At 40.8% G+C, this 23,445-nt stretch overlaps 1 protein-coding gene across 2 annotated transcripts; it reads right to left on the bottom strand.

Moving 5' to 3' along the window:
- Nucleotides 1-50: 50 nt before the first annotated feature.
- On the bottom strand, nt 51-22,367 carry lyplal1 (lysophospholipase like 1). 2 transcript variants are annotated; one of them, XM_078172054.1, is made up of 4 exons: nt 21,923-22,367; nt 6,438-6,537; nt 5,804-5,973; nt 51-2,178 (listed from the first exon to the last, which is right to left on the bottom strand). In XM_078172054.1, exons 2-4 carry the CDS (start codon nt 6,494-6,496, stop codon nt 2,114-2,116), a joined length of 294 nt encoding a protein of 97 aa, XP_078028180.1. In that variant the 5' UTR covers nt 6,497-6,537; nt 21,923-22,367; the 3' UTR covers nt 51-2,113. The 2 variants fall into 2 exon arrangements, with proteins under 2 accessions (XP_078028180.1, XP_078028181.1); XM_078172055.1 differs by lacking the exon at nt 21,923-22,367 and adding an exon at nt 6,648-10,081.
- Nucleotides 22,368-23,445: the final 1,078 nt, after the last annotated feature.

The following is a 23,445-nucleotide window of genomic DNA, read 5'->3' on the forward strand; positions in this document are numbered from 1 at the left end:
TCTATTTTTCCCCCTTATTTACATTTATAAAACTCCACTCCTTGCCACAATAAGATAGATACACCTTTTATTGATCCCACAATTGAGAAATTCCAGTGTTACAGCAGTCAAGGAGAGAGTCCGATTAAAAATGTCAAAATTTAAATTAAACTTAAAAACTAGGCATGCAAAATAAAGTACAAAAATACAAGAAACAGCGATAAATAATAATGATAATAATGATGATAATGAGAAGTGGATGATAATGAGCAGTGGATCAAAGAGAGCACATGTAGTGCAAGTGATTGCATGTGCAAAAAACAGCAAACAGCTGTGGTGTCTATAAAGTGTCCATAAAGTGTTCATGGTGCACTTTACTGTGAGCAGTGCTGGTTATGTAGCTTGACAGCAGCAGGCAGGAAGGACCTGCGATAGCGTTCCTTCACACACTTTAGGTCAATCAGTCTATCGCTGAAGGAGCTCTCCAGAGCTTTTATCTCCTCCTGCATGGGATGGGAGTCATTAGTCCTCAGAGATGACAGCTTGGCTGTCATCCTCCTTTCTCCCACCACCTGCACAGAGTCCAGAGCATCCCAGGACAGAGCTGGCCTTCTTGATCAGCTTGTCCAGTCTCTTCCTATCTGCAGCCGAGACGCTGCTGCCCCAGCAGACCACTCCGTAAAAAATGGCTGATGCCACCACAGTGTCAAAGAAGGTCTTCAGGAGCGCCCCCTGCACTCCAAAAGACCTGAGCCACCTCAGCAGGTAGAGTCTGCTTTGGCCTTTCCTGTATAGTGCTGTTATGTGATTAGTCTAGTCCAGTTTATTGTTAAAATGAACACCCAGGTACTTATAAGATGTCACCATCTCAATGTCCTATCCCTGGATGTTCACCGGTGTTGGAGGGAGGAGTCTGCACCTGTGGAAATCCACCATCAGCTCTTTGGTCTTCCCCACGTTGATCTGAGGGTGGTTCCTCAGGCACCAGTCCACAAACTCCTGGTTCAGTTCTCTGCACTCCCTGTCGTGCCCATCTGTGATGAGGCCGACTATGGCAGTCATCAGAGAACTTCTGCAGATGACAGGTGGGGGTGTTGTATGAAAAGTCTGCAGTGTAGAGGGTGAAGAGGAACGGCACCAGCATCTTCCCCTGCGGGGCCCCTGTACTGCAGACAACCAAGTCTGATGGTTGGGGGAGGTGTTGAAGCAGTGTGCCAGGAGCGTAGGTGGGGGGAAGGTGAGGATGAGGGGTGTTGCAGCCGTGATGTCTGGGCCAGGGAAGGGGCAGACTGATCAAATCTATTGAACAGATTCAGATCATTCATCCACTTCTGGTCGCCTCTGGCCTGGGAGTCTGGTTGTTTGTGTCCTGAGATGATTTTCAAACCTTTCCCTGCCTGATGTTTCTCCATAGGTCCTTCTGCACGGCCTTCAGCTCCTCCTTGGTTCCAGAGTTAAAAACTCTCCGCTTCTCCTTCAGGAGAGCTTTTATATCTGGAGTAATCCAGGGTTTGGTGTTGGAGAAGCAGCATACAGTCCTGGTGGGTACGGTGCTTTCCACACAGAAGTTTATGTAGTCCGTAATACATGATGTCAGACTGTCAATGTCCTCCCCATGGGAATCGCTGAGTACCTCCCACACAGTGGTCTCGAAGCAGTCCCTCAGGACCTCCTCTGCTTCATCAGACCACCTCCTCACAGTGCGGGTGGTTGCTGGTTCCCTCTGCACCAGAGGTCTGTAGACAGGCAGAAGATGAACCAGGTTGTGATAAGCTTTTCCCAGAGAGGGCAGCGGGGATGAGTGTTATGCCTCCTTGGTGTTGGTATAAAATAAATCCAGTGTTTTATTGTCTCTGGTGTGGCTGGAAACATACTGGGTGAAGGTGGGCAGGGTGGTGGATGGAAAGGCGTGGTTGAAGTCCCCAGAGATCAGAAGGAGGGCCTGAGGGTGCTGTGTTTGCAGCCTACTTGTAACAGAGTGGAGAATGTCACAAGCAGACTCAGCCTTTGCAGATGGCATGAGAAAACTCCCTGGGTAGATAGTATGGTCTCATGCCAACAGCCAGCAGCTCAATGTCCCTGCAGCAATGCTGTTCCTTGATAGTGATGTGCCCAGAGTTACACCATCTATCATTCACCAACACAGCCAGCCCTCCTCCTTTCTGGGTCTGGGCTCTGGGTCCCTGCACACGATCATGTCTGTGGAAAAATAGGAGAAAAACCGCTATAAAGAGAGCGGCCTTTGTCTCCATACCAAAACAAAACATAAGTGCTACCTAGCTAACTGAAAATTAAGAAAGGTTTTTTTTTGTTTTTGGAAGATATTTTTAAGGGCATTTTTTGCCTTTAATTGATAGGACAGTGAAGTGTGAAAGGGGGAGAGAGAGAGGGAGAGACATGCAGCAAAGGGCCACAGGCTGGAGTCGAACCCGGGCCGCTGCGGCAACAGCCTTGTACATGGGGCGCTTGCTCTACCACTAAGCCACCGATGAAAATTAAGAAAGTTAAATGAAAAAGAAATTGAAAAAAGCTCAGCGGTGACCAGGAGCTGCTGTAACAGGCGTCCGCACTGGGGGCGCCATCTTGCAGACTGAAAGCAGGTGGAAACAATCTAAAGTTAAAAAATATACTTGTCAACACCTCTACAGCTCACTGATTAACATGGTGTTTCCTGTTTGTTTCATCCATACTGATATCAACCAACAGAAATGTGCAAGGTTAGCCCTGTCAAGGAGTGCTACGTCAGTTGTAGCCTGTATACACACAGAGGGAGTAGTCAAGACAAAGAGGCGAGGATGTGTTGATCTTGGGAGTGTGTGTGGTTGTACTATTGGATGAATATATCGACGATTAGCTGAGTACATCTCCGTTTTTGTTGTTGTTGTTGTCATTTTATTTTGCTCCTGTCAGAAGAATGACTGAGAGCCGCTGCTGCGCCACCAGCTGAGAGACAGTAGGAAAATATGGCATGTAGAGCTTTTCACATCATACTCTGTGTATTGAGTGTTTTATTTCAACCAAACTGGATTTAGTGATTGTTGGAACAGTGGACTTAGTAACCATGACAGTTTTGGTGAGTTTTATTTTGTTTCTGTTCATGTTATTGAAAGACATGTTCAAATGTCACAAAGTCTTCAAAAAAAAGAAAAGAAAGATTTAATTTAAGTCTGGTATTTTATAATAAACAGTTCAACTTAACATTTTTTTGCCTGCCTATCTCTTTGTCTAGCTTTGCAAGTAGCATGCTACTTTTGCCATTTTCCAAAAGCTTAGCTTGCTACATTTCTCTGGGGCATAGCTTCAGTGTGGTGAATCTTTATTTTGATGTGCAGTAACTGGTAGCTTAGCTCACTACATTTTCCAAGTAGCTTGCCCAACGCTGAGGATAAACTTGAGAAAACAAGACCAGCAGGGCTGAGGGAGCAGATGACCACTACGTGAGTATTTTCTGTCACCTAACATTTTGTTTTGGAGAACAAAGTAACAGCTTTTGGCTATAGTGATGCTACACAGCTTTCCAGCTCTTTACAATAAGGCATGCTTGTTGTTCATAAAACTAGTGTTCATGTTGTTTTTTTCTGGTGTTCTAGTTGAACACTGCAGTAAGTTATTTCAGACACCTTGACTTTTTGCAAACAGAGCCAAGTTTAAGATGCTGACCTCCACATGCTGGGCAGGTTTGAGGAGTATTTGGAGATTGAGCGTCAGGAGCTCAGGTGCAATGCATCCTTGTACATGTAGGCACTGCAGTAACAGCTTTGCAAGAAGGGAGACTATTCTCTGACAATACAAAATGCACTGAGGGATTTATTGCTTCAACTGACTACATTTACCTTCAAAACTGACTGGATGTCCACTTAAAAAGCGACAAATTACTCCTTTAAGAAAGTCTGTTTAACAATATATAGATATTTAACTAAAATAACATTATGTCACGTATGACATTGTCAACCCCAGAGTTAACTTCTGTAATATCCACTATGACTTGGTGGTGAGATGGACTTGAGCATGCAGCTCAGCTGGAAAAACTCTGCTTTAGGGATACAGTATGCAGTTTACTTTCAGATAATGTTAGATTAGACATCCCATTTATTTTTTACTTGCTGCATTGGAGAAATGCATGAGGCATTCCACTTTACATTACCCAAACAGAGAGTTTACTTGCCCCGGGTAAATGTTAATGCAGAATCCTTAAATCTCTTGTATTTCATGTCATTATTCATTTTTTTTCTTAAAAAATTAACCAGGTAGTTCCTGGTTGCCGGGCTGTCAAAAGCAAAATTAACTGAAACTAAATGTAATGGTAATTCATCTGATAGTTATTGAGACATTTCAGTGTGGATCACAGTGATAGACCTACCTATTTGGCCTGTGCTACTTTGCTTTAGTTAAAGTGCAAAATAGTGCAGGAATAGTGCCACATATGGTCTGGATTTGTTCTCTGTATAGTTACAGTGGCACCGAAGCTGACAGCCTCAGTGTAATGACAAGAATCAGGAAGCTGCATACAATCACTGCACCCACTGTTGAAGAAATAGTTTCAGCATGTAATTGACCTATGGCTAAACCACGCCCCCCTCCACTCACTCGGACAAACTATCAACATTCAGTGACCGGCACCATGGCAGGTGTCACAGTAAATGGCATTTCGCAGGAGGAAATTGATGATATTTGGGGACATAACGATCAGATGTCATTGAGAAGTAGCCAAAAGGGCCTAAACTACACATCGGAGGGATATATTCATCATTTTATTGTTGAGAAGGTTGATGAAAAGCTTAAATTATGAGCCAAAATTTACAGGTCACAGTGTACGCTTGTGAACCACATCTCGTTGCCATCGCCATCAAAGACAACAAGTTAAAATGCCACTGAAGTTAAGGTTTTTGGCTCAGAATATGAGAAGAGGATAACGGCCTTTTTACCATCTTTACCAAGAGTGTCTCTCCATTAGTTTGGTGCTACAGTATTTACACTGAATCATTCAGCATAATGTTTGCCAACCTTTGTTATCTCTGCGATTACAGATAAATTAATGAAGCTAAGCTCCAGAGGTTAACGTTAGTTTAACTAGAGCTCTTTGGACAACAGCTAACAATGATGTACGATCACCAAAGTACAAAACTAGAGCAAAATAGGCTAATGAACTCCCAGCAAACAAGGTGACATGATGAACAACACAGCTGGGAGCTAACGTTAGGCTAACTTTAGCTAACGTTAGCTAGAGATGTTAAAGATAACTTTATATTTCTTTCCAGCAAAGTGACAATATGTTGCCTCATACACAATGCTGACTTACCTTAAAACAGATGTAGACATCATTGTTAATCTTATTCATGTTGAGTTGATGTTGTGGTCTAACGTTACCACACAACTTTATCCAAATGAGACACTTTTCTCAGTTGAGATGTGGTTTAAATTGTAAAAAATACACCTCATCGCCCAGCCTCTCAGGATACCTTGTGTCGGAGTTGCATGTACCCCATGCACACCGTTTGTCCATTTTTAAACTTAAAATCAAAACTGACTTTCTGTAATGCATTTCAGTGAATGTCCAGGCAGAGAATGTCCCAGTGTATGGGAATGGCTATACGCACTGTGATTGGCTCATCGAGTTTGAGGGCGGGACTTAGCCATAGGTCAATTCCTAAAACCACAATCTGTCATTTTTACATTTCTGTTTGTGTACTCATTAAACTGATGACAGGCAGTGTATTAATTGGTAAATTTAAAGGTACCAGTAGTGTATTTTTGAAGAGAGCACATATGGTAAATGTTCATATTCTAACATGTAACTGACAAGAAGTCAAAACCAGATCCATACCAATGATCAGCCTGTGTTTGGGGATCCCGGCGTTGACCTCGTCCTGAATGATGGATCCTAATGTGTTGCACATGCTGTCTATGGACTCTTGGTGCTCTGGGCAGTCCCGTGAGATGTTTTGACGGTCAAACCAGACAGTAGACAGAGCCCCTTGCATGGGTGTGTATGGCCTGATGGTGTCAAGATGACGGTCAGTGGTCAGCTACGTTGGTTAATACATTATGAATAAGTGCTATGTGGCATGTTTTCCCGCTACACAAATGGGAAGTATGATTACAATCAGCACTTGTATTCCCTGATCGTGGTCCCACTGTTTGGACTCTCTCCAGTAAATGTCAAGGGAACATTGGACATCAATGCTGTTTGCTTTCCCAGTTATTCACAGAGGAGAGATTTGAAGAGAACTGTATGTCTGACAAATGGCTACAGTACAGTTCTGAGAACCAGTCTGAATGTCCTCGCTGAGTAAATAGTACCTCAGTATCTCAACCTGTTCCATCAACACATTCACATTACTGCTGACTTTTTCAAAAGAAATGGTCTCATTGTAATTATGGAAGCATTCAATAAAGTCAAACAAAACAAAACAAATGGATATTTAATTAAGTCACACGTGAGCCAGTCACAGACATACCAAGCTGGAGCTGTAGGGTAAATGACTCTGATGTGGCGGAAGGCCAAATCTGGCACCATAACATCTCGAACCCAGGCTCTCAGTCCCTGCCAAGTGTCACCTACACATGGAAATGAAACAAAATCCGAATTAGGACCCAATCAGACAGCGCACGCTTTGCAGGCTGCAAAACGCAAAGCACATGGCACTGCCTTTTTTGTTGAAGCCTACCCTGATCAGACACATTGCTTTTTCTGGCTTGCTGCGGACACAGAGAAACAGAGATCCACGTGGGTACATGAGATCGTCAGAAAGAGGAGAAATCACAGGGAGTACAAGCAGCTGGTTCAGTAGCTTCACCAGGATGATGGTCAGTTCAAGACTTATATTAGGATGAATCAGGGACAGTTTGACAACCTACTGTGAATAACAAGGCCTAATTACAGTTGGTAATATGTTAGAAAGTACTTGAGGCTACAGTTTGTACAGATATGTCTTGCAGCTTGCCTAGGGCAACGGTGAAAGGGTGATTATATTAGCATCACACAAAGGCCTGCCCCTGAAGTCATCTGATTGGACAATGGGAAAATGCCAATGATTCAATTTCAATTCAATTCAATTCAATTTTATTTATAAAGCCCAATATCACAAATCACAATTTGCCTCACAGGGCTTTACAGCATACGACATCCCTCTGTCCTTAAGACCCTCACAGCGGATAAGGAAAAACTCCCCAAAAAAAACCCCTTTAACGGGGAAAAAAAAAACGGTAGAAACCTCAGGAAGAGCAACTGAGGAGGGATCCCTCTTCCAGGACGGACAGACGTGCAATAGATGTCGTACAGAACAGATCAGCATAATAAATTAACAGTAATCCATATGACACAATGAGACAGAGAGAGAGAGAGAGAGAGAGAGATGCAGGTAATGACAGTAGCTTACAACAACATTAATGAAAGTAATAATATTATAGTTATAGTTCTGGCTACGGTGGTACAATATGTTGAAAGTATGTATTAGTATCAGAAAGTATACTTGTGTGACAATAGTCATATGTGTATAATAACAGTAGAAGTATGACTAATGACTAATGATGGCAGCAGCAGCAGGAGGCATCTGGCAGGACCACGGCAGCAGCACAACCACACACGTCACACTGTCCAGGCACCGCTGCGGTATGAGTTATTCTGAGAGACAGTGGAGCGAGAGTGAGAGAGAGAGAGAGAGAGAGAGAGAGAGAGAGAGAGAGAGAGAGAGAGAGGGAGAGAGAGGGAGCCCGGTGTATTATAGGGGGTCCTCCGGCAGACTAGGCCTAAGTCAGCCTAACTAGGGGCTGGTACAGGGCAAGCCTGAGCCAGCCCTAACTATAAGCTTTATCAAAGAGGAAAGTCTTAAGTCTAGTCTTAAATGTGGAGACGGTGTCTGCCTCCCGGACCGTAACAGGAAGATGATTCCACAGGAGAGGAGCCTGATAGCTGAAGGCTCTGGCTCCTGATCTGCTTTTGGAGACTTTAGGGACCACGAGTAACCCTGCGTTCTCAGAGCGCAGTGTTCTGGTGGGATAATATGGCACTATGAGCTCTCTAAGATATGACGGAGCTTGACCATTTAGAGCTTTATAAGTTAACAGTAGGATTTTAAATTCAATTCTGGATTTTACAGGGAGCCAGTGCAGAGAAGCTAAAACAGGAGAAATATGATCTCGTTTCTTAGTTCCTGTTAGTACACGTGCTGCTGCATTCTGAATTAGCTGGAGAGTTTTTAAGGACTTACTAGAGCTACCTGATAATAGAGAGTTACAGTAATCCAGCCTAGAGGTAACAAAAGCGTGGACCAATTTTTCTGCATCTTTTCGGGTCAGGATAGGCCTAATTTTCGCAATATTACGCAGATGAAAAAATGCAGTCCGTGAGGTTTGCTTTAAATGAGAATTAAAAGACAAATCTTGATCAAATATTACTCCGAGGTTTCTTACGGTAGTGCTAGAGGCCAGAGCAATGCCATCTAGAGAAACTATGTCATCAGATAAAGAGTCTCTGAGTTGTTTGGGGCCAAGAACAATAACTTCAGTTTTGTCTGAATTTAACATCAGGAAATTGGTGCTCATCCAATTTTTTATGTCTTTAAGGCAGTTATGGAGTTTAGTTAATTGATTACTTTCTTCTGGCTTCATCGATAAATACAACTGTGTATCATCCGCATAACAATGGAAGTTTATAGAGTGATTTCTAATGATGTTACCTAAAGGAAGCATATATAGAGTAAATAGGATTGGTCCGAGCACAGAACCTTGCGGAACTCCAAAACAAACTTTGGTACGTAAGGATGATTCATTACGAACGTCAACAAATTGAAAACGATCAGATAAATAAGATTTAAACCAGCTTAGTGCTGAACCTTTTAGGCCAATTAAGTGATCCAGTCTCTGCAGTAGAATTTGATGGTCAATTGTGTCAAACGCCGCACTAAGATCTAATAAAACAAGAACAGAGACGAGTCCTTTGTCTGAAGCAATCAGAAGGTCATTTGTAATTTTAACTAGAGCTGTCTCAGTGCTATGATGCACTCTAAATCCTGACTGAAATTCCTCAAATAAATTATTATCCTGGAGAAAATCACACAGCTGGTCTGCGACTACTTTCTCAAGGATCTTTGACATAAAGGGAAGATTAGATATTGGTCTATAGTTGGCTAACACCTCTGGATCCAGGGTGGGCTTTTTAGGAGAGGTTTAATTACAGCTACCTTAAAAGACTGTGGTACATAGCCTGTTAATAGGGATATATTGATCATATCTAATATATGAGTGTTAACTAAAGGAAAGACCTCCTTAAGTAGCCTAGTTGGGATGGGGTCTAAGAGACACGTTGATGATTTAGATGAAGAAATCAATGATGGTGAAACTTTTCCAGCCCAAGGTGTTCATGGGATATTAAGTCTGGGACTGCTCCATAGACAATGAATGGTGAAAGATGTTAGCCTATAGATGACACTGAGAGCAGCCAGGGGAATGTTCTGAGTATATAAGGACATTTTCTGTTTCAGACCTAAGAACACTTCTATGGAATAAAGCTCATTAGGGCATAAAAAACAAATAATATCCCATTGAGTCTCCCATTCACTGTCTATGGAGCAGCTCCAGACTTTATACCCTATGACATCACAACTTTGAGACTTCCCTCTCTGGTTTCTGGCTTTGAGAGAGTAGCCCATGTCCACAGACATTGATTGAACTCTCCTAGGCCATGGCAGTCACATATTGGAATTCTTAATTTAGGCGGTGTTCTCCTGTAAGACAGTATCCTTTCTTCCTAAACTGGGCATCATGGGAGCTAAAATATTTGCTACTCTAATGAGGTATTTGGCTCACTTGTCAGAGGTCAGATTCCAGCATTTGCAAAAGCTCCTCTGCTTATGAACCACACTTCAGTCGTCTTTGAAAACCTAATACACCACATCCAAAAAAGGCTGCATGAGGAATACAGTTGTTTTAAATATGTTTAGTATCAGGGACTGTTTGTTGTTTATGGGGGGCGGCAGTGCAAGTTAAATAATTTTTTAAGCACTGGGGAGGGACTTCTTTTTTCTATTTTGGCTACGGGGAGGGGCATACAACTTTAAATAGTCGTATTTTGTATTTATTTTAAACAAAATAAAATTACACCCTTTATATCACAGCCAGAAGCTGTAAAAATTAAAATTGTTGGATCTTCAAATTCTGACGGTCCTTAAACACATCATGCAAAATGTAGGCCTCCATCTTCAAAATCATTTAATTCCCATTAACAAAATTGCCAAATATAAACCATTTGCACTAAAAAGATCCTGTAAAAAAAATGGAAATTCTGCACTCCTACGAATGACAGCTTTTTTCAACTCCATGATTTTGTTTTCAACTTTAAACTTTTAAACATCAAATGGTAAGATTTATTTTGATAATATCTGCCACACCCAGTTACTGATAGTGCCACTGTACATTCTTCACTCCTTTTATGTTTGCTTGTTGCATTGACTCAAATACTTAGCCTACATTTAGTGTGAATTTTAAAGCAAATATGGTTATTTGTGGTGGAGGGAGGTTCATGCATTTTCCACTCAGGAAGGCTCAAGGAAAAATATTTGTAGCTTCAAGGAGGGTCAGAAAAAACAAAAACAAAACAAAGTCACGCCACAGTCACCCCCCTCCTCTGATAAGAAAAGAATAGCCCCTTACTATACCTCAATCCTGTATACTTGAGTGCCTGTCATAAGTGTCATGAAAACAAAATGCTGCTTGTATATAGAAAGGTTTATTACAAGAAGTACAGCATCAAATCAAGCATCTAGATTGCCTGGAGAGGGTTCGAAGCCAATATGAACTGCTCTGAATAACGGCTCAGTTTACCCTGCCTATATACTGTAGGTTGGTTGTTTTCGTGAACTTTGAGAGAAAATGTGACAGGTGACAGAGAGACAGTCTAGATGGAATCCAACCTTTCAACCTAGCTTATCAATCCTTGACCTGAGCCATAATAAAGTCTTGACCTGGGCCCCTAACTGATCATAAAAGACCCCAGTCATCACATAACATGGCACATCAGATACTACATATTTCCCCCCTTCGAGACTACACAGAGTCTTGAAAAATAAAAGAGTAATACATACATACTTGCAGTTGTGATAAAAATAACAGTTCCTCCTACAGTGCTGCCTACAGCATAACCTTAACAATATAGCAACTTTATGGAGTGCGAGAGCGAAAACCTGTCAGGCAGCTATCTTTCCTGAAATATCCATCAAACAATCTAGACAGGAAAAATTCTCTCACGGCCCCTCTGCTTTAGGCGACCACATATAGTACTCCAGGCCAATTTAAAAAGGAGGAATTTTAACATTTTGTGTAGGGATATGACTTAAAGAAATACATGTGGAAACCTCAGTAAATAAAATCAAAAAAATGTCCAAATTCAGGCTGGTTGACCCATCGCACCTTCCAGTGGACCTTTCCCTGCCTAACACCAATATCCCTAAGCACCCGAGAAAAAAGAAAACATCTGAGGTCCCAGTGTATTTACCCCATAACAGAAACTTTTAAGAAATATTATAAAATTTAAGTATTACTCATGCAGTAAAAGAAAACTCAAAAACTAAGTCAAACTATTATGTCTTACTAAGATTATCACTACCATATAATCATCCTCTATCAATATCACAGATTACAATATAATAGAACAAAATCAAAAAATATATGTAAGAGAAGACATAAAAATGTATCACACTGCAACTCCTCAGCAGCGTTGACTCTCAGTGTAGTGTCGATGGTGTTTTAAATCTGGACATTTTTATCACAATTTCCTTGTTCAGGGCCCTCCAGTCCATTTTATTGTCCATGTTTGAGTGTCTGAATCCCTTCAGAATGTTGGGGTCCCTGAACAACCAACCACCCTCACGGTGGTCTTCCCCCAGTATCGTCCTAGGAGGAAAGAAAAGAAAACACCAACCAGTATCTTTGCAAAGACAGCCGATGCAAATTAATTAAAACATCAAATGCAGATCAACACCTTATAAATAGATGTGAAATTCACAATATCATACTTTCACATTATTCCAAATTATAAGTCACATTTCCATTTCCCCCCCTTTAATCATACCACTCTATAGTAAGAAACTACTAAATAACGAAATAATAGATGTTAAGGCTATAATATAATTAGACATTCAAAATGGATATTTCTCCACCAGTCCACCTTCTATCACCACTTCTTCGTCGACGTCTGTGTCAGTCCTATGTAATAATGGCATCTGAACATGATCCCCAGGCATCACAACTCCAACCCATCTCAATATCATAGCGTTTGCAAAGGTCAATAGCAGCGTACAAAAACAAAACATCAGACATAATGATAGAAGAACTGCTACCAAAATCTGAACCAACATTGCTCCCAACGGTCCTAATTTCTCCTGCAACCAAGCATTCGTAGACCATCCAGATCCTTCCGACCAGCCAAATGCATCCCTTATATTCTTCAATGCATCTATGACACTAGCCATATTGTCAGAACTATCAGGAATCAAAGTATAACAAGCATCCCCAGTTAAGTTCAAAGCCACACATAGGCCACCTTGTTTGGCCAAAATATAGTCAAGAGCCATGTCATGTTTCAGCAACATCAGTCTGTGACTTCTTTGAGTATTTGACAAGTATTCCAAACCTGTTATAGTCTCATTTGCAAAACCCTGTAGGGTGTAGGTTATATTATCAATGTGATCTGCCATAAATGTCACACCATACTATGGAAATAATCCTATACCCCACTTTTCTCCTAGACTTATCCTCCAACGGTAGGACTCCAGATTATGAAATCGTGCCATGTCCCTTTTCTTCCTACTTCCAGAAACAGCATTTGATTGAACCTTATCAAGTACTTTTCCCTTCTGGACAGCAAGAACCTCATATGGGAGTTTTAGCGTTGCCATGTAACAACATCCTGTCCACCCATACGGTAGAAATATGTATGCCTTATCACCACAAATCCCACCAAATATCCTTGAAATTCCCTATAGTCACGTTACCAGGCAAAATTTGGTTCTGCACCATCACAGTTCTATTCTGTTTGCAATGTGGTACATAAAAAGTCACTTCATACAAGTCATCAATAGCCTCATATTTACGCTTACCCATGGTCATCATATAGTTGTTACAATCTGAGATTCCCATAAACATTCCATGCCCCTTATGAGTATCATTTGAACAAAACAATCTTTAGCCCTCACAGATTTCACTTCCATTGCATCAGGGACCGCTGTTATCATATTTTCATGCTGATCAAGTAAATTCACAGATGGTAATTCCCTCAACCAAGAACAATTAAATCTAGTTCTAAACAGATTCACTGACAAAGCCATCACTGTATCTTCTGCTGATTGCTGCTTATACAACAGCCACGATAGTGCATAAGATTGGCATACAGTAGCTAGCGGTTCTGGTACCATCTCTAAAATTGAAGGCCATGTGCCTGGTGATGGAACTTTCACCACACATGGACAGTTCATTTTCCTCACCGATCTTACAGAATGAGTTAACTGCTGGAACCATAAGTTCCTTCCTGCCCATGGGTGTGCGATTTGTAACACAGAGGAATCAAATCCATATGCCTTCTACTTAGTGTCTCTCTTCTGTAATGCATGGTGATGGTCAGTCATGTCTTCTGCTGTCCAATCAAAGTCAGAAAAACTTATCTTCCACGTCTGAAACAGTCATCTGAGCTGTCAAAGATGAATCTGCGTCATTCTGTTTCACCATTTGTTTCTTAAGTTCAAAAATCTCATTACTACTGTTCACACTAAGCTCTATCTTTAACATAGGCTCCTGAGTTACACTTACTATCTCCTTAAATTTCAAAAATATCCTAGCAAGTGTCTGCATCACATTTATAACTTTCATAGGCATCAGAGATGTCGTCACTGTTTTATTGGTAAAGGTTGCCCTTGTTACAACCTCACTTGTAAAATTTCCAAAAGTGACAAAAGTAGAAGTTGTCACCAACGCTGTTGTATCATTTATCCCCTTCAAAGTCGTAGCTAGAGTAGTAGCCTCATCTGTGCACTATTCACCCTTAGAGTCACTATACTAGCTCTGAGTCCTCTCTCTGACCCCTCACTCTCAAACTATGGGTCATAAAAAGAACACCTATAATCACCTTGATCCTCCTGCTGGGTGCTACATACATAAAGACTACAATCTCCCTCAATCTTCAGTCTTCTCTTGTCATTAAGTAACACATATTTTCCTAATGATGATGTCCCTGACAGATCTAGAACCCAACCATGGCTGTCTTCCCGCTGAACTCTAAATTTCCCTTTACCACTATTTTCTCCTGTACACTGGCATGAAAGCTGAACTGACTTCCCTAAGGTCACTTCGACCCTAGTCCTCATAACTCTAAATTTCCCTTCATGACATTCGTTATACCACTTCCTTCTAAACATTTTCACAAACACTTTCACAAACACCTTGTCTCCTCTGTCTCCTCTTTTGTTCATCGAGCCTCTCCTACACTTCCTCTTTTCCTTCCTAAATTTCCTCGACCTCTTCCTCTCCATGTCTCCATCACTGTCTCCCTTCTCACTTTCATGAGAAATAATTCAGTGTGATTTACACCTATTATCTGCCAACACTTACATACGATACATTATCAATTTAGAAATTTTAGTTTGTTTCACTCTAATAACATCTTAAATCTTCCAGTTTTATATTATTATCCACAGGCTGTACTTCTTAATACTCTTTTTACTTGGACCGGATGGCAGCGTGAGACCGCAAGACCACTGTGAGATTTTGAGATTCAACATGGTGGCGCCTAGCTGCCAGATTAGATATCAACAAACTAGCCAAACAAATATAATTACCTAACGGGTGACAACTCCAGCCTGCACCATCAGCCAGAGTGGAGGACCTAGAAGAGTTTCTCAATCACTACTACTACGAGTGCGTCATGGAGGGTCCTGCCGACCGAGGAAGAAGACCGACTCAGCCACCGATACACAAGACTTATTATCCTCCGAATTTAGCGTCTTGGAATCCATCAACAAGAAGCTAGAAGTGCTCGGTATGCTTCACCAGGAGATAAACGACCTGAAGGTAAGCTTGGAGTTCACTTACCAGCAGATTAGCGACCTGCAGCAAAACAACGCTGAACTCCGCTCCACCTTAGCGGCGGTCCCTTCAGATGTAGATCTCCTCAAAAAGGAAAATAAACTCCTGAAGGGAACTGTCCTTGACGTGCAGTCCAGAAGCATGAGAGACAATTTAATGATTTCTGGCATCCCGGAGAGCACACCAGACAACCCAGAAGTCCAGGTAAAAAAGTTCATGGTGACGGCCCTCAAGATCCCGACGGAGACTGTCAACAACATCACCTTTCACCGCGTCCACAGGCTCGGACCCCGAGGAGGTCAGCGTCCTCATCCTATCATTGCCAAATTCAAACATTATCAGAAGAAAATGCTCGTTAAGAGTAAAGGACGAGAGCTAAAAGGCACTTCGTTCGGTATGAACGATCAGTTCCCCAGGGAAATCAACGAGAGGCGGAAAGTGTTATATCCCATTTTAAAAGAGCACAGGCAGAAGGGAAATAGGACCTCTCTTGTGGTCGACAAATTATACATAGATGGGCAGCTGTTCCGCCACTCTACCACCACCCCATGGCTCTTCTAAGTGAGATAAGTGCCCCTAAAACCACAAAACAAAGTAGAACCATAGCTTAATTGTATTATAAAAGGAATAAAAAAAAAAAGACCAAAAGATGTGTGTATGCATGTATATATATACTGGGGCTGCACTATTCTTGAAATAAATAAATAAATATATGTATGTATATTTCATTCAAAATGGTACTCTGACACATTTCTCCTGCAACAGATAATTAAGCATTCCTGCGATTGCAATGCAATTAATCGTGCAGCCCTGGTATATATGTATGTATGTATGTATGTATATATGCAGATGTATATGTATGTACATGTGGATATATGTATATATATGTATATATAATGAACACAACACTGACTTAGTGAAAAGGAAAAAAAGGAAAAGAAAAAAAAAATCTCACAGGGTGTGAATGTACACTTCACATACCCCACCCAGTATTCTCCCTTTCCTTCTCTATTTTTTTCCCTCCTTCATGCCCCCCCCCCCCATCTCTCTCTCTCACTCCATAACTCTGCGATGCTTCACCATGACACATCGGTTGACTGTAATACATACACTTAACAATTACATATACTCATGCAAAATCCACGCAGATAGAAACTCACATAGAAACACACACAGATTATTCTCCATACCCACACACAGTATGATAAAACCCCCACTTTGGCAATGTCACACCTAAACTTGGTTTCCGTGAATGTTCCGCTCACAGGCGAAAAAAATTAAAGTGATGGACTTTGTCACAAAATTGAAAACAGATATTTTTCTCCTACAAGAAACCCACTTGCTAAAGTCAGAAGAAAAATCTCTTAAAGATCCAAATTTTAATCAAAATCTTTCATCCTGCTATAACAACAGACAAAGAGGTGTCTCTATCATGGTCCACAAGAGACTACCATTTACTTTAAACAGCACGGTAACAGACCCAGAAGGCCGCTACATCATTATTCAGGCAACAATCTTTAACAAATTATATACAATCGTTGATCTGTATGCCCCTAATAATGATGATCCAGCCTTCTTTCACACAATCTTCTCTCTACTATCTAACCTATCAGACAGCTCGACAACTATAATTGGAGGAGACTTTAACACAGTCCTAAATGCTTCATTAGACCGATCTAGTAACTCAGTACACACAAAGCAATCACAATTGGCTAAGGTAATACAGGAATATATGGATGATTTTGGGCTTGGCGATGGCTGGAGACTCAAATACCCATCGAAGAGGGAATATACTTTCTTCTCTCCTGTGCATCGCTCATTTTCAAGAATTGACTTTTTTCTCTTAAATAACTCCATCTCACAACAAATTACCACAAAAATACACCCGATCATTATCAGCGACCATGCACCAATATCACTCAATCTGCAAATAGAAACCATCCATAAACGGCCCTCAATATGGTGCTTTAATATCTCTTTACTTAAAGACCCAGACTTTGACAAAATGGTGAGACGGGAGTGGGCAAACCTTCTTGAAGACAATGACTCTCCAACTTTATCTCCATCTTTAATATGGGAAACTGGGAAGGCAATAATCAGAGGAAAAATTATATCATACTCTTCCTACAAAAAGAAACAGGAATTGCAAGCAGAAAAAAACATTGAGGAAAAAATTAAACAACTAACACAGGAATATGTAAACAATCCAAGTGATCAAGTATGGACCCAATTACAGTGTACAAAATCGCAACTGGACAATATTCTATCAAAGAAAACTGAATTTATCATACAGCAACTAAGATATAATAATTTTGAACACAGTAACAAATCAGGAAAATTTTTGGCTAATCAGCTCCAACGCAATAAAGAAAAATCTCTGATACCAACAATCCAGGGGCCGTCCGGAAATTACACACAATCTCCTCAGGAGATCAATCAGATTTTCTATTCTTTCTACCATAACTTATATTCAACAGTAAACAATCCAAACCCAGAAGATATTCAGGCTTTTCTCGATAACCTAAATTTACCTCAGTTATCCACGGAACACAGAAATATGTTAGACGCCCCCCTGACTATTAATGACCTGCAGAGCGCATTAGACAAAATGCCAACAGGTAAGGCTCCAGGTCCAGACGGCTTTCCTGCCGAATTTATAAAACATTTCTGGACAATATTAGCACCACTTTTCATCAGGACAGTGACAGAGATCAAAAAGAACGGAGGTATAAGACCTCACATGAATACAGCAGCAATCAAATTATTACTAAAGCCAGACAAAGACCCCACACTTCCTTCTAGCTACCGTCCTCTATCACTAATCAACAGTGATATCAAAATTATCTCAAAGGCACTTGCTTCTAGACTGGAGAAAATAATCGCATCAATAATTCATAATGATCAAACGGGCTTCATTAATGGCAGACACGCAAGTAATAATGTCAGAAGAGTTCTTAATCTGATAAGTAAAGTACAACGCGTTAATACAAAAGCAATTATTCTGTCACTTGATGCAGAAAAAGCCTTCGACAAGGTCAACTGATCCTTCCTATTTGCCACCCTGAGTGGATTTGGCTTTGGAGAGTCATTTATCCAGTGGGTATCAGCCTTATATAATTCCCCTAAGGCCACAGTCACCACCAACGGGATCACATCTAAAAGCTTCATTTTGCCCACTCTCACCTCTACTGTTTGCAATATTCATCGAACCATTGGCTATGGCAGTCCGTCAGAACAGCAAGATCATAGGTATCCATTCCGCCAATTCAGAGCATAAAATTAATCTATATGCCGACGACATTTTACTTTATCTACAAGAACCGAAATCGTCTTTACATTAAGTATTTAATCTCATAACAAATTTTTCTAAACTTTCAGACTACTCCATCAACTGGTCCAAATCGACAATACTGCCAATAATGGAGAACTCTTGGAATCCTGCAGACCAAAAATTTTCTCTCCCTGTGGGCACCATAAGATATCTTGGCATAAATATTTCACCCAAACTATCAGACCTGGTCCACCTGAACTTTAGCCCGCTGCTAGATAAGATCTGTGGTGACCTGAAGCGCTGGAATAATCTTCCCATCTCCCTCCTGGGACGAATAACCACAGTTAAAATGAAAATTCTACCCCAAATTAACTATTTTTTTTCCATGATTCCATTCACACCCACATCAAAATGGTTCCTGTCATTAGATTCTGCAATTATAAAATTCTACTCAAAGAACAAAACAGCAAAAATTAGCCTAAGCACCCTTCAGAAAAACAAATTGGAAGGGGGATTGGACACTCCTAACTTTAAACATTACTAGCTAACCAGCTACAATACCTATTGAAATGGTTATATCCTAACGAAGACTACAACTCCTGGCTCGAACTAGAACAGGCGGACTGCAACAATATAAAACTCTCTGACCTCCCGTTTATCACCACTACACTCAGACGTCATAACTGTTTTAAGAACCCAATGATTGCTTCCACCTTATCAGCCTGGTGGAAAACACTAGAAATCACAAACTCTCTGATAGAACCTTGCTTGCTCTCTCCAATTTGGCACAACCCGGATTTTGAAATTAACAAAAGACCTCTCCATTTTAGCACATGGGAGATGAAGGGAGTAACTCATCTCCATCACCTTTTCCAAGACAATATACTTATGACATACACAAACTTATTTCAAACTTTTGAAATAAGAAATGGCAATTTTCTACCATATTTACAATTGATAAAAACAATCATGAGGAGAATTCCAGCGCCTCAGGGCACTTTGCAGCCACCAGAATTTGCCAAACATATTACAAAGCTTTCTCCGATTAATAAGAAGAACCTTTCTAAGATTTATAAATTACTGTCAAAGACCAGTTCTATACATTTACCAATTTTAAAATGGGAAAAAGAGCTGGGTGTATCACCGGACCCTGACTTCTGGACTCAGATATGCAAAAATACATTTAAGATGACAAGACATACTAATATACAACTTATCCAATTTAAAGTACTCCACAGAACACACATCACCCAACAAAAGATGAATAGAATGGGCTTTAGTCAATCTGACACATGCACTCAGTGTACTCAGAACACTGCAGACACCTACTTTCATGCACTCTGGTTATGTTCACCCGTCCAGCACTTCTGGTCAACAGTCACTCAAAAACTCTCCTCCATTTTGGACTGCAGGATCCCATTATCTCCCAACCTGTGCTTAATTGGTGACCTGATGACAATAGACCTCCCAAACAGCCACTGCAACTCTCTTCTTGTAGCTCTCGCCATCGCACAATCCTAGTCAGTTGGAAAGATAAACAGACCGTCAACATCAACCATTGGCTGAATCTCCTTGTAGAACATATTTCGCTGGAGAAAATATCTACTGGCCACAGAAACCAATTAACATACTTTACAGAAAAATGGTCACCATTTATTCACTCCCTAAACGTGTCTGTATAGTGCCACTCAGCCTGTGAGCATATGCCACCTGTACATATAAATATTACAACTCAAGAAAGACTGTTGTGTAATATGTAATGTGTTTCTGTTAATGATGTAACCCCTAATCCCTCTATCTCTCTCACCACAATATACCACAGCGGTTCATCTGAACTCAAGGCGGTGGGTGGGCGGGCCCTCCTGCCCCGCCTGTCTGGGGTGTGTCTCTGGCTCTCTGGGGGTGCCGGCCATTGCCGCCCCGGGTCCTTGGGCCTGCGTGGTGTCCTGCGGCCTCTGCGGCTCCCTGGTCTTGGGATCTGGGCGCTCCTGCAGTCTTGGGGTGCTATACCGCCCCCCTCCCTACCGTCCCCCCTTGCTCCACCTCTTAAAATTAGCAAGAACTTCCAATATATTCTAGTTCTCAGAGAGTGAACCTCTAGCCCAATTTCCTAAAGATCAGATAGACTCCATATAGGTACAAAGTCAGAAACAAAGAGCACACACACACACACCCCCACCGGCCGGAGCACACACACACACACTGATACAGACTCATTGAAAATATTCTCACTGATCTTCACACTTCGCTTCAAAATCATAAACGTCCTTCTTGGGGCTCATACGTTCTTAACAGATTCAAAAACGTCCCCTCGAAAGAGGCTCATAGCTCTTTATCAAAATCCCTGTCAAAGGCTCATAAGTTTCAGTCAATATTTATAAAGTTTGAGGCTCATATGTTTTAACACTAAAAGACAAAATATTTTACTAAAAATAATTTACTAAATCTCCTGTTCTCAACCACAACCTATATATGCCTATTCAATATGAAATCTATCACATTAACATAAACCACATAATCCAACCCTTTCCACGACCTTTCATACACAACCGGAACACAGCTGAGACAGCGCTTCACACACACACACAGATCAATCGTCCAACAAACAAGGACACAAAACAAACTCACAAAGTAAATACACACAACAAACCAGCATCATCCCAAAAACACAAACAGCATTCCATCCTTAATTCTCAAAGTCGACTCATTCATACTTTCCTATGGCATGCTTTTTCTGCAGCTCCTTTCTTTTTCTTTCTAAATTTTGCTACCTTATGAGGTGTAGATATTCAATGAGAGGCTGCTTCAAACACCGTTCGTCAACTAATGTTAGAGTGGGAACTTAAAATTGAATTTTCCATTCTACACATCCAGTTCCCTGAACTGACGTGAAATTCGCCTAGTGATGTCCCAGGATTTTAGGCCCATCTAAAATCGCCTCCTAGAGGGCTTTTGTCCAAATCTGCGGCTTTTTTCTTTTTAACTCTTTCTTCTCTCTTTTCCTTTATTCCTATTTCTCTTTATTTCTCTATTGTCTCTTTACTTTTTCCTCTTGTCTTCTCTATTTCCTTTATCTTCTCTTTTACCTTGTCTCTTTTTCCATATTGCCAATTTCCCCTTGGGCCCAGGGTTGTTACTTTCCTCTTTTTTCTTTTAGCCAAATTCCGACTATTTCTCAAAGCCAACTTTCATGCAGTGACTAATATACACGTCTTACCGTTAAGAAGATAAGGGCCCAATCTTCATTAATCTCGCATGGTGTTATTTAGCTCACCTTATCGTTACTTATTAGGCTGTTCTACATTTCTTTTACTTCAACCTTTATTTTCTTTACTTTTTTAACTTCAACTTTTATTCTTTTTCCTTTCTTTTAACTTCAACTTTTATTTTAACTTATTTTCCATTTTCTCTATTACACTCCCCCCTTTGCGTTGTAGGCCAACACAACGCAACAAAACTAAATTTAGAACGGAGAATCACTCCAAACATCAACACATCATGGCATGCACACACAAATGATTCTTTACGGTGCGACCAAACAGCAAACCCACAACAGCCCGAATGAGTGAACCAGCGCTCAATCACGCGAAAAATGCTCACCGTATTTGCCGGCTTGGTGCGGGAGCAGGTGCGCTGAAGCTGTTGGTGACGCCGCAGGTCACAACACGTCCGGAGTTCGTGACGCCAAAATTGTTCATTCTTCTTCTCATCCTCATCCTGTTCGTGACGCCAAAATTGTTGTTTATTAAATAGCAATGATGTGAAGGTGATGAAGGAGACTCCGCTGACACCGTGTTGCTTGTGTATGGAAAGGTTTATTACAAGAAGTACAGCATCAAATCAAGCATCTAGATTGCCTGGAGAGAGTTCAAAGCCAATATTAACTGCTCTGAATAACGGCTCAATTTACCCTGCCTATATACTGTAGGACGGTTGTTTTTGTGAACTTTGAGAGAAAATGTGACAGGTGACAGAGAGACAATCTAGATGGAATCCAACCTTTCAACCTAGCTTATCAATCCTAACTGATCATAAAAGACCCCGGTCATCACATAAACATGGCACATCAGATACTACACCTGTATAATCCTTTTTTTTCTTGAGCTTCCCCAAAACTACAAATATTTTCTTGAGCCTCCCTGAGTGGAAAATGCATGAACCTCCCTCCACCATAATTTAGTTAATAGGCTTTTAAAACCTACCTTTTGATGTTTGAAAGAGTTGAAAATACTCTTGTTGAAAAAAGCCTTGGTTTTTCACTCTTGTCTTGCATGCTGGTCAGGTCATGCAAACGGTTTATTTTTTCTGGCAAATTTTAAATAAAGTGATATTGATGAAATGTCACTATTTTAAACTCAGTTTTGATTATGTTTTTTTCCCTGATGGAAATGTTTGTCGCACATGAGGTGTCCAAGGACTATCTGAAAAGTGAAAATCCCACGATAGTCTCCATTTTTACAGTTTCTGGCAGTGATAAATGATGTAATTTTGATGATTTTAAAAGAAAATACAAGTCTTTAGAACACTCATTTGGAGTTAGCAGCATATTCAGAAAAATACAAAATACAACCATTTAAATTTTTATGCCCCTCCTCTAAGCAAAAATAAAAACACATGACCCTCCCCTGTCTTTAAAAGATTAGTTGACATGCCTCTGCCTTTTTGCGAGCACCCCTCCCCTTATAAGTAACAAACGTTCCCTAAGCATGTATTAGTTAAAGCCTGTATAAAGCAGCAGTGTATTTTCTGTAACGTTACTACAGAACCGTGAAGTTCTGCTGCAAGGGAGATCTGCATTATGAGCATAAAAATCACACTCTGAATCTCTGCACAACAATAACGTCACCACAGTTAACAGGGAAAGGGTATGAAGGGAGGTTTGTGTTTCTAGTAGCTATTAGACAAGGAAAATCTAAATATATATTTTCTTTAAATCCAATAGGAAATGACCATTGAGTCCTAATAACCACTATCACCTCTAGCAGTGAATAACTTTGAAGGAGCTGATGAATGGGAGGCTATTTCGTTTATTTAGCCTATTGAAACTAGAGGTGATAATCGTGCTTTATGATCATTGCTGAGCATTCAGACCTGCAATAAGAGCGACAAACTGGAGTTAACAG

Source organism: Epinephelus lanceolatus, chromosome 10 (genome assembly GCF_041903045.1).
Source record: "Epinephelus lanceolatus isolate andai-2023 chromosome 10, ASM4190304v1, whole genome shotgun sequence".
Classification (NCBI taxonomy): domain Eukaryota; kingdom Metazoa; phylum Chordata; class Actinopteri; order Perciformes; family Serranidae; genus Epinephelus; species Epinephelus lanceolatus.

Excerpts from the sequence above, each read along its gene's own strand:
- lyplal1 (XM_078172054.1), bottom strand. The coding sequence starts at position 6,496 with ATGGTGCCAGATTTGGCCTTCCGCCACATCAGAGTCATTTACCCTACA. Across the intron at positions 5,974-6,437 it reads TACCCTACAGCTCCAGCTTG|GCCATACACACCCATGCAAG; the intron begins GTATGTCTGTGA and ends TGACACCATCAG. Across the intron at positions 2,179-5,803 it reads CAAACACAGGCTGATCATTG|ACATGATCGTGTGCAGGGAC; the intron begins GTATGGATCTGG and ends ATTTTTCCACAG.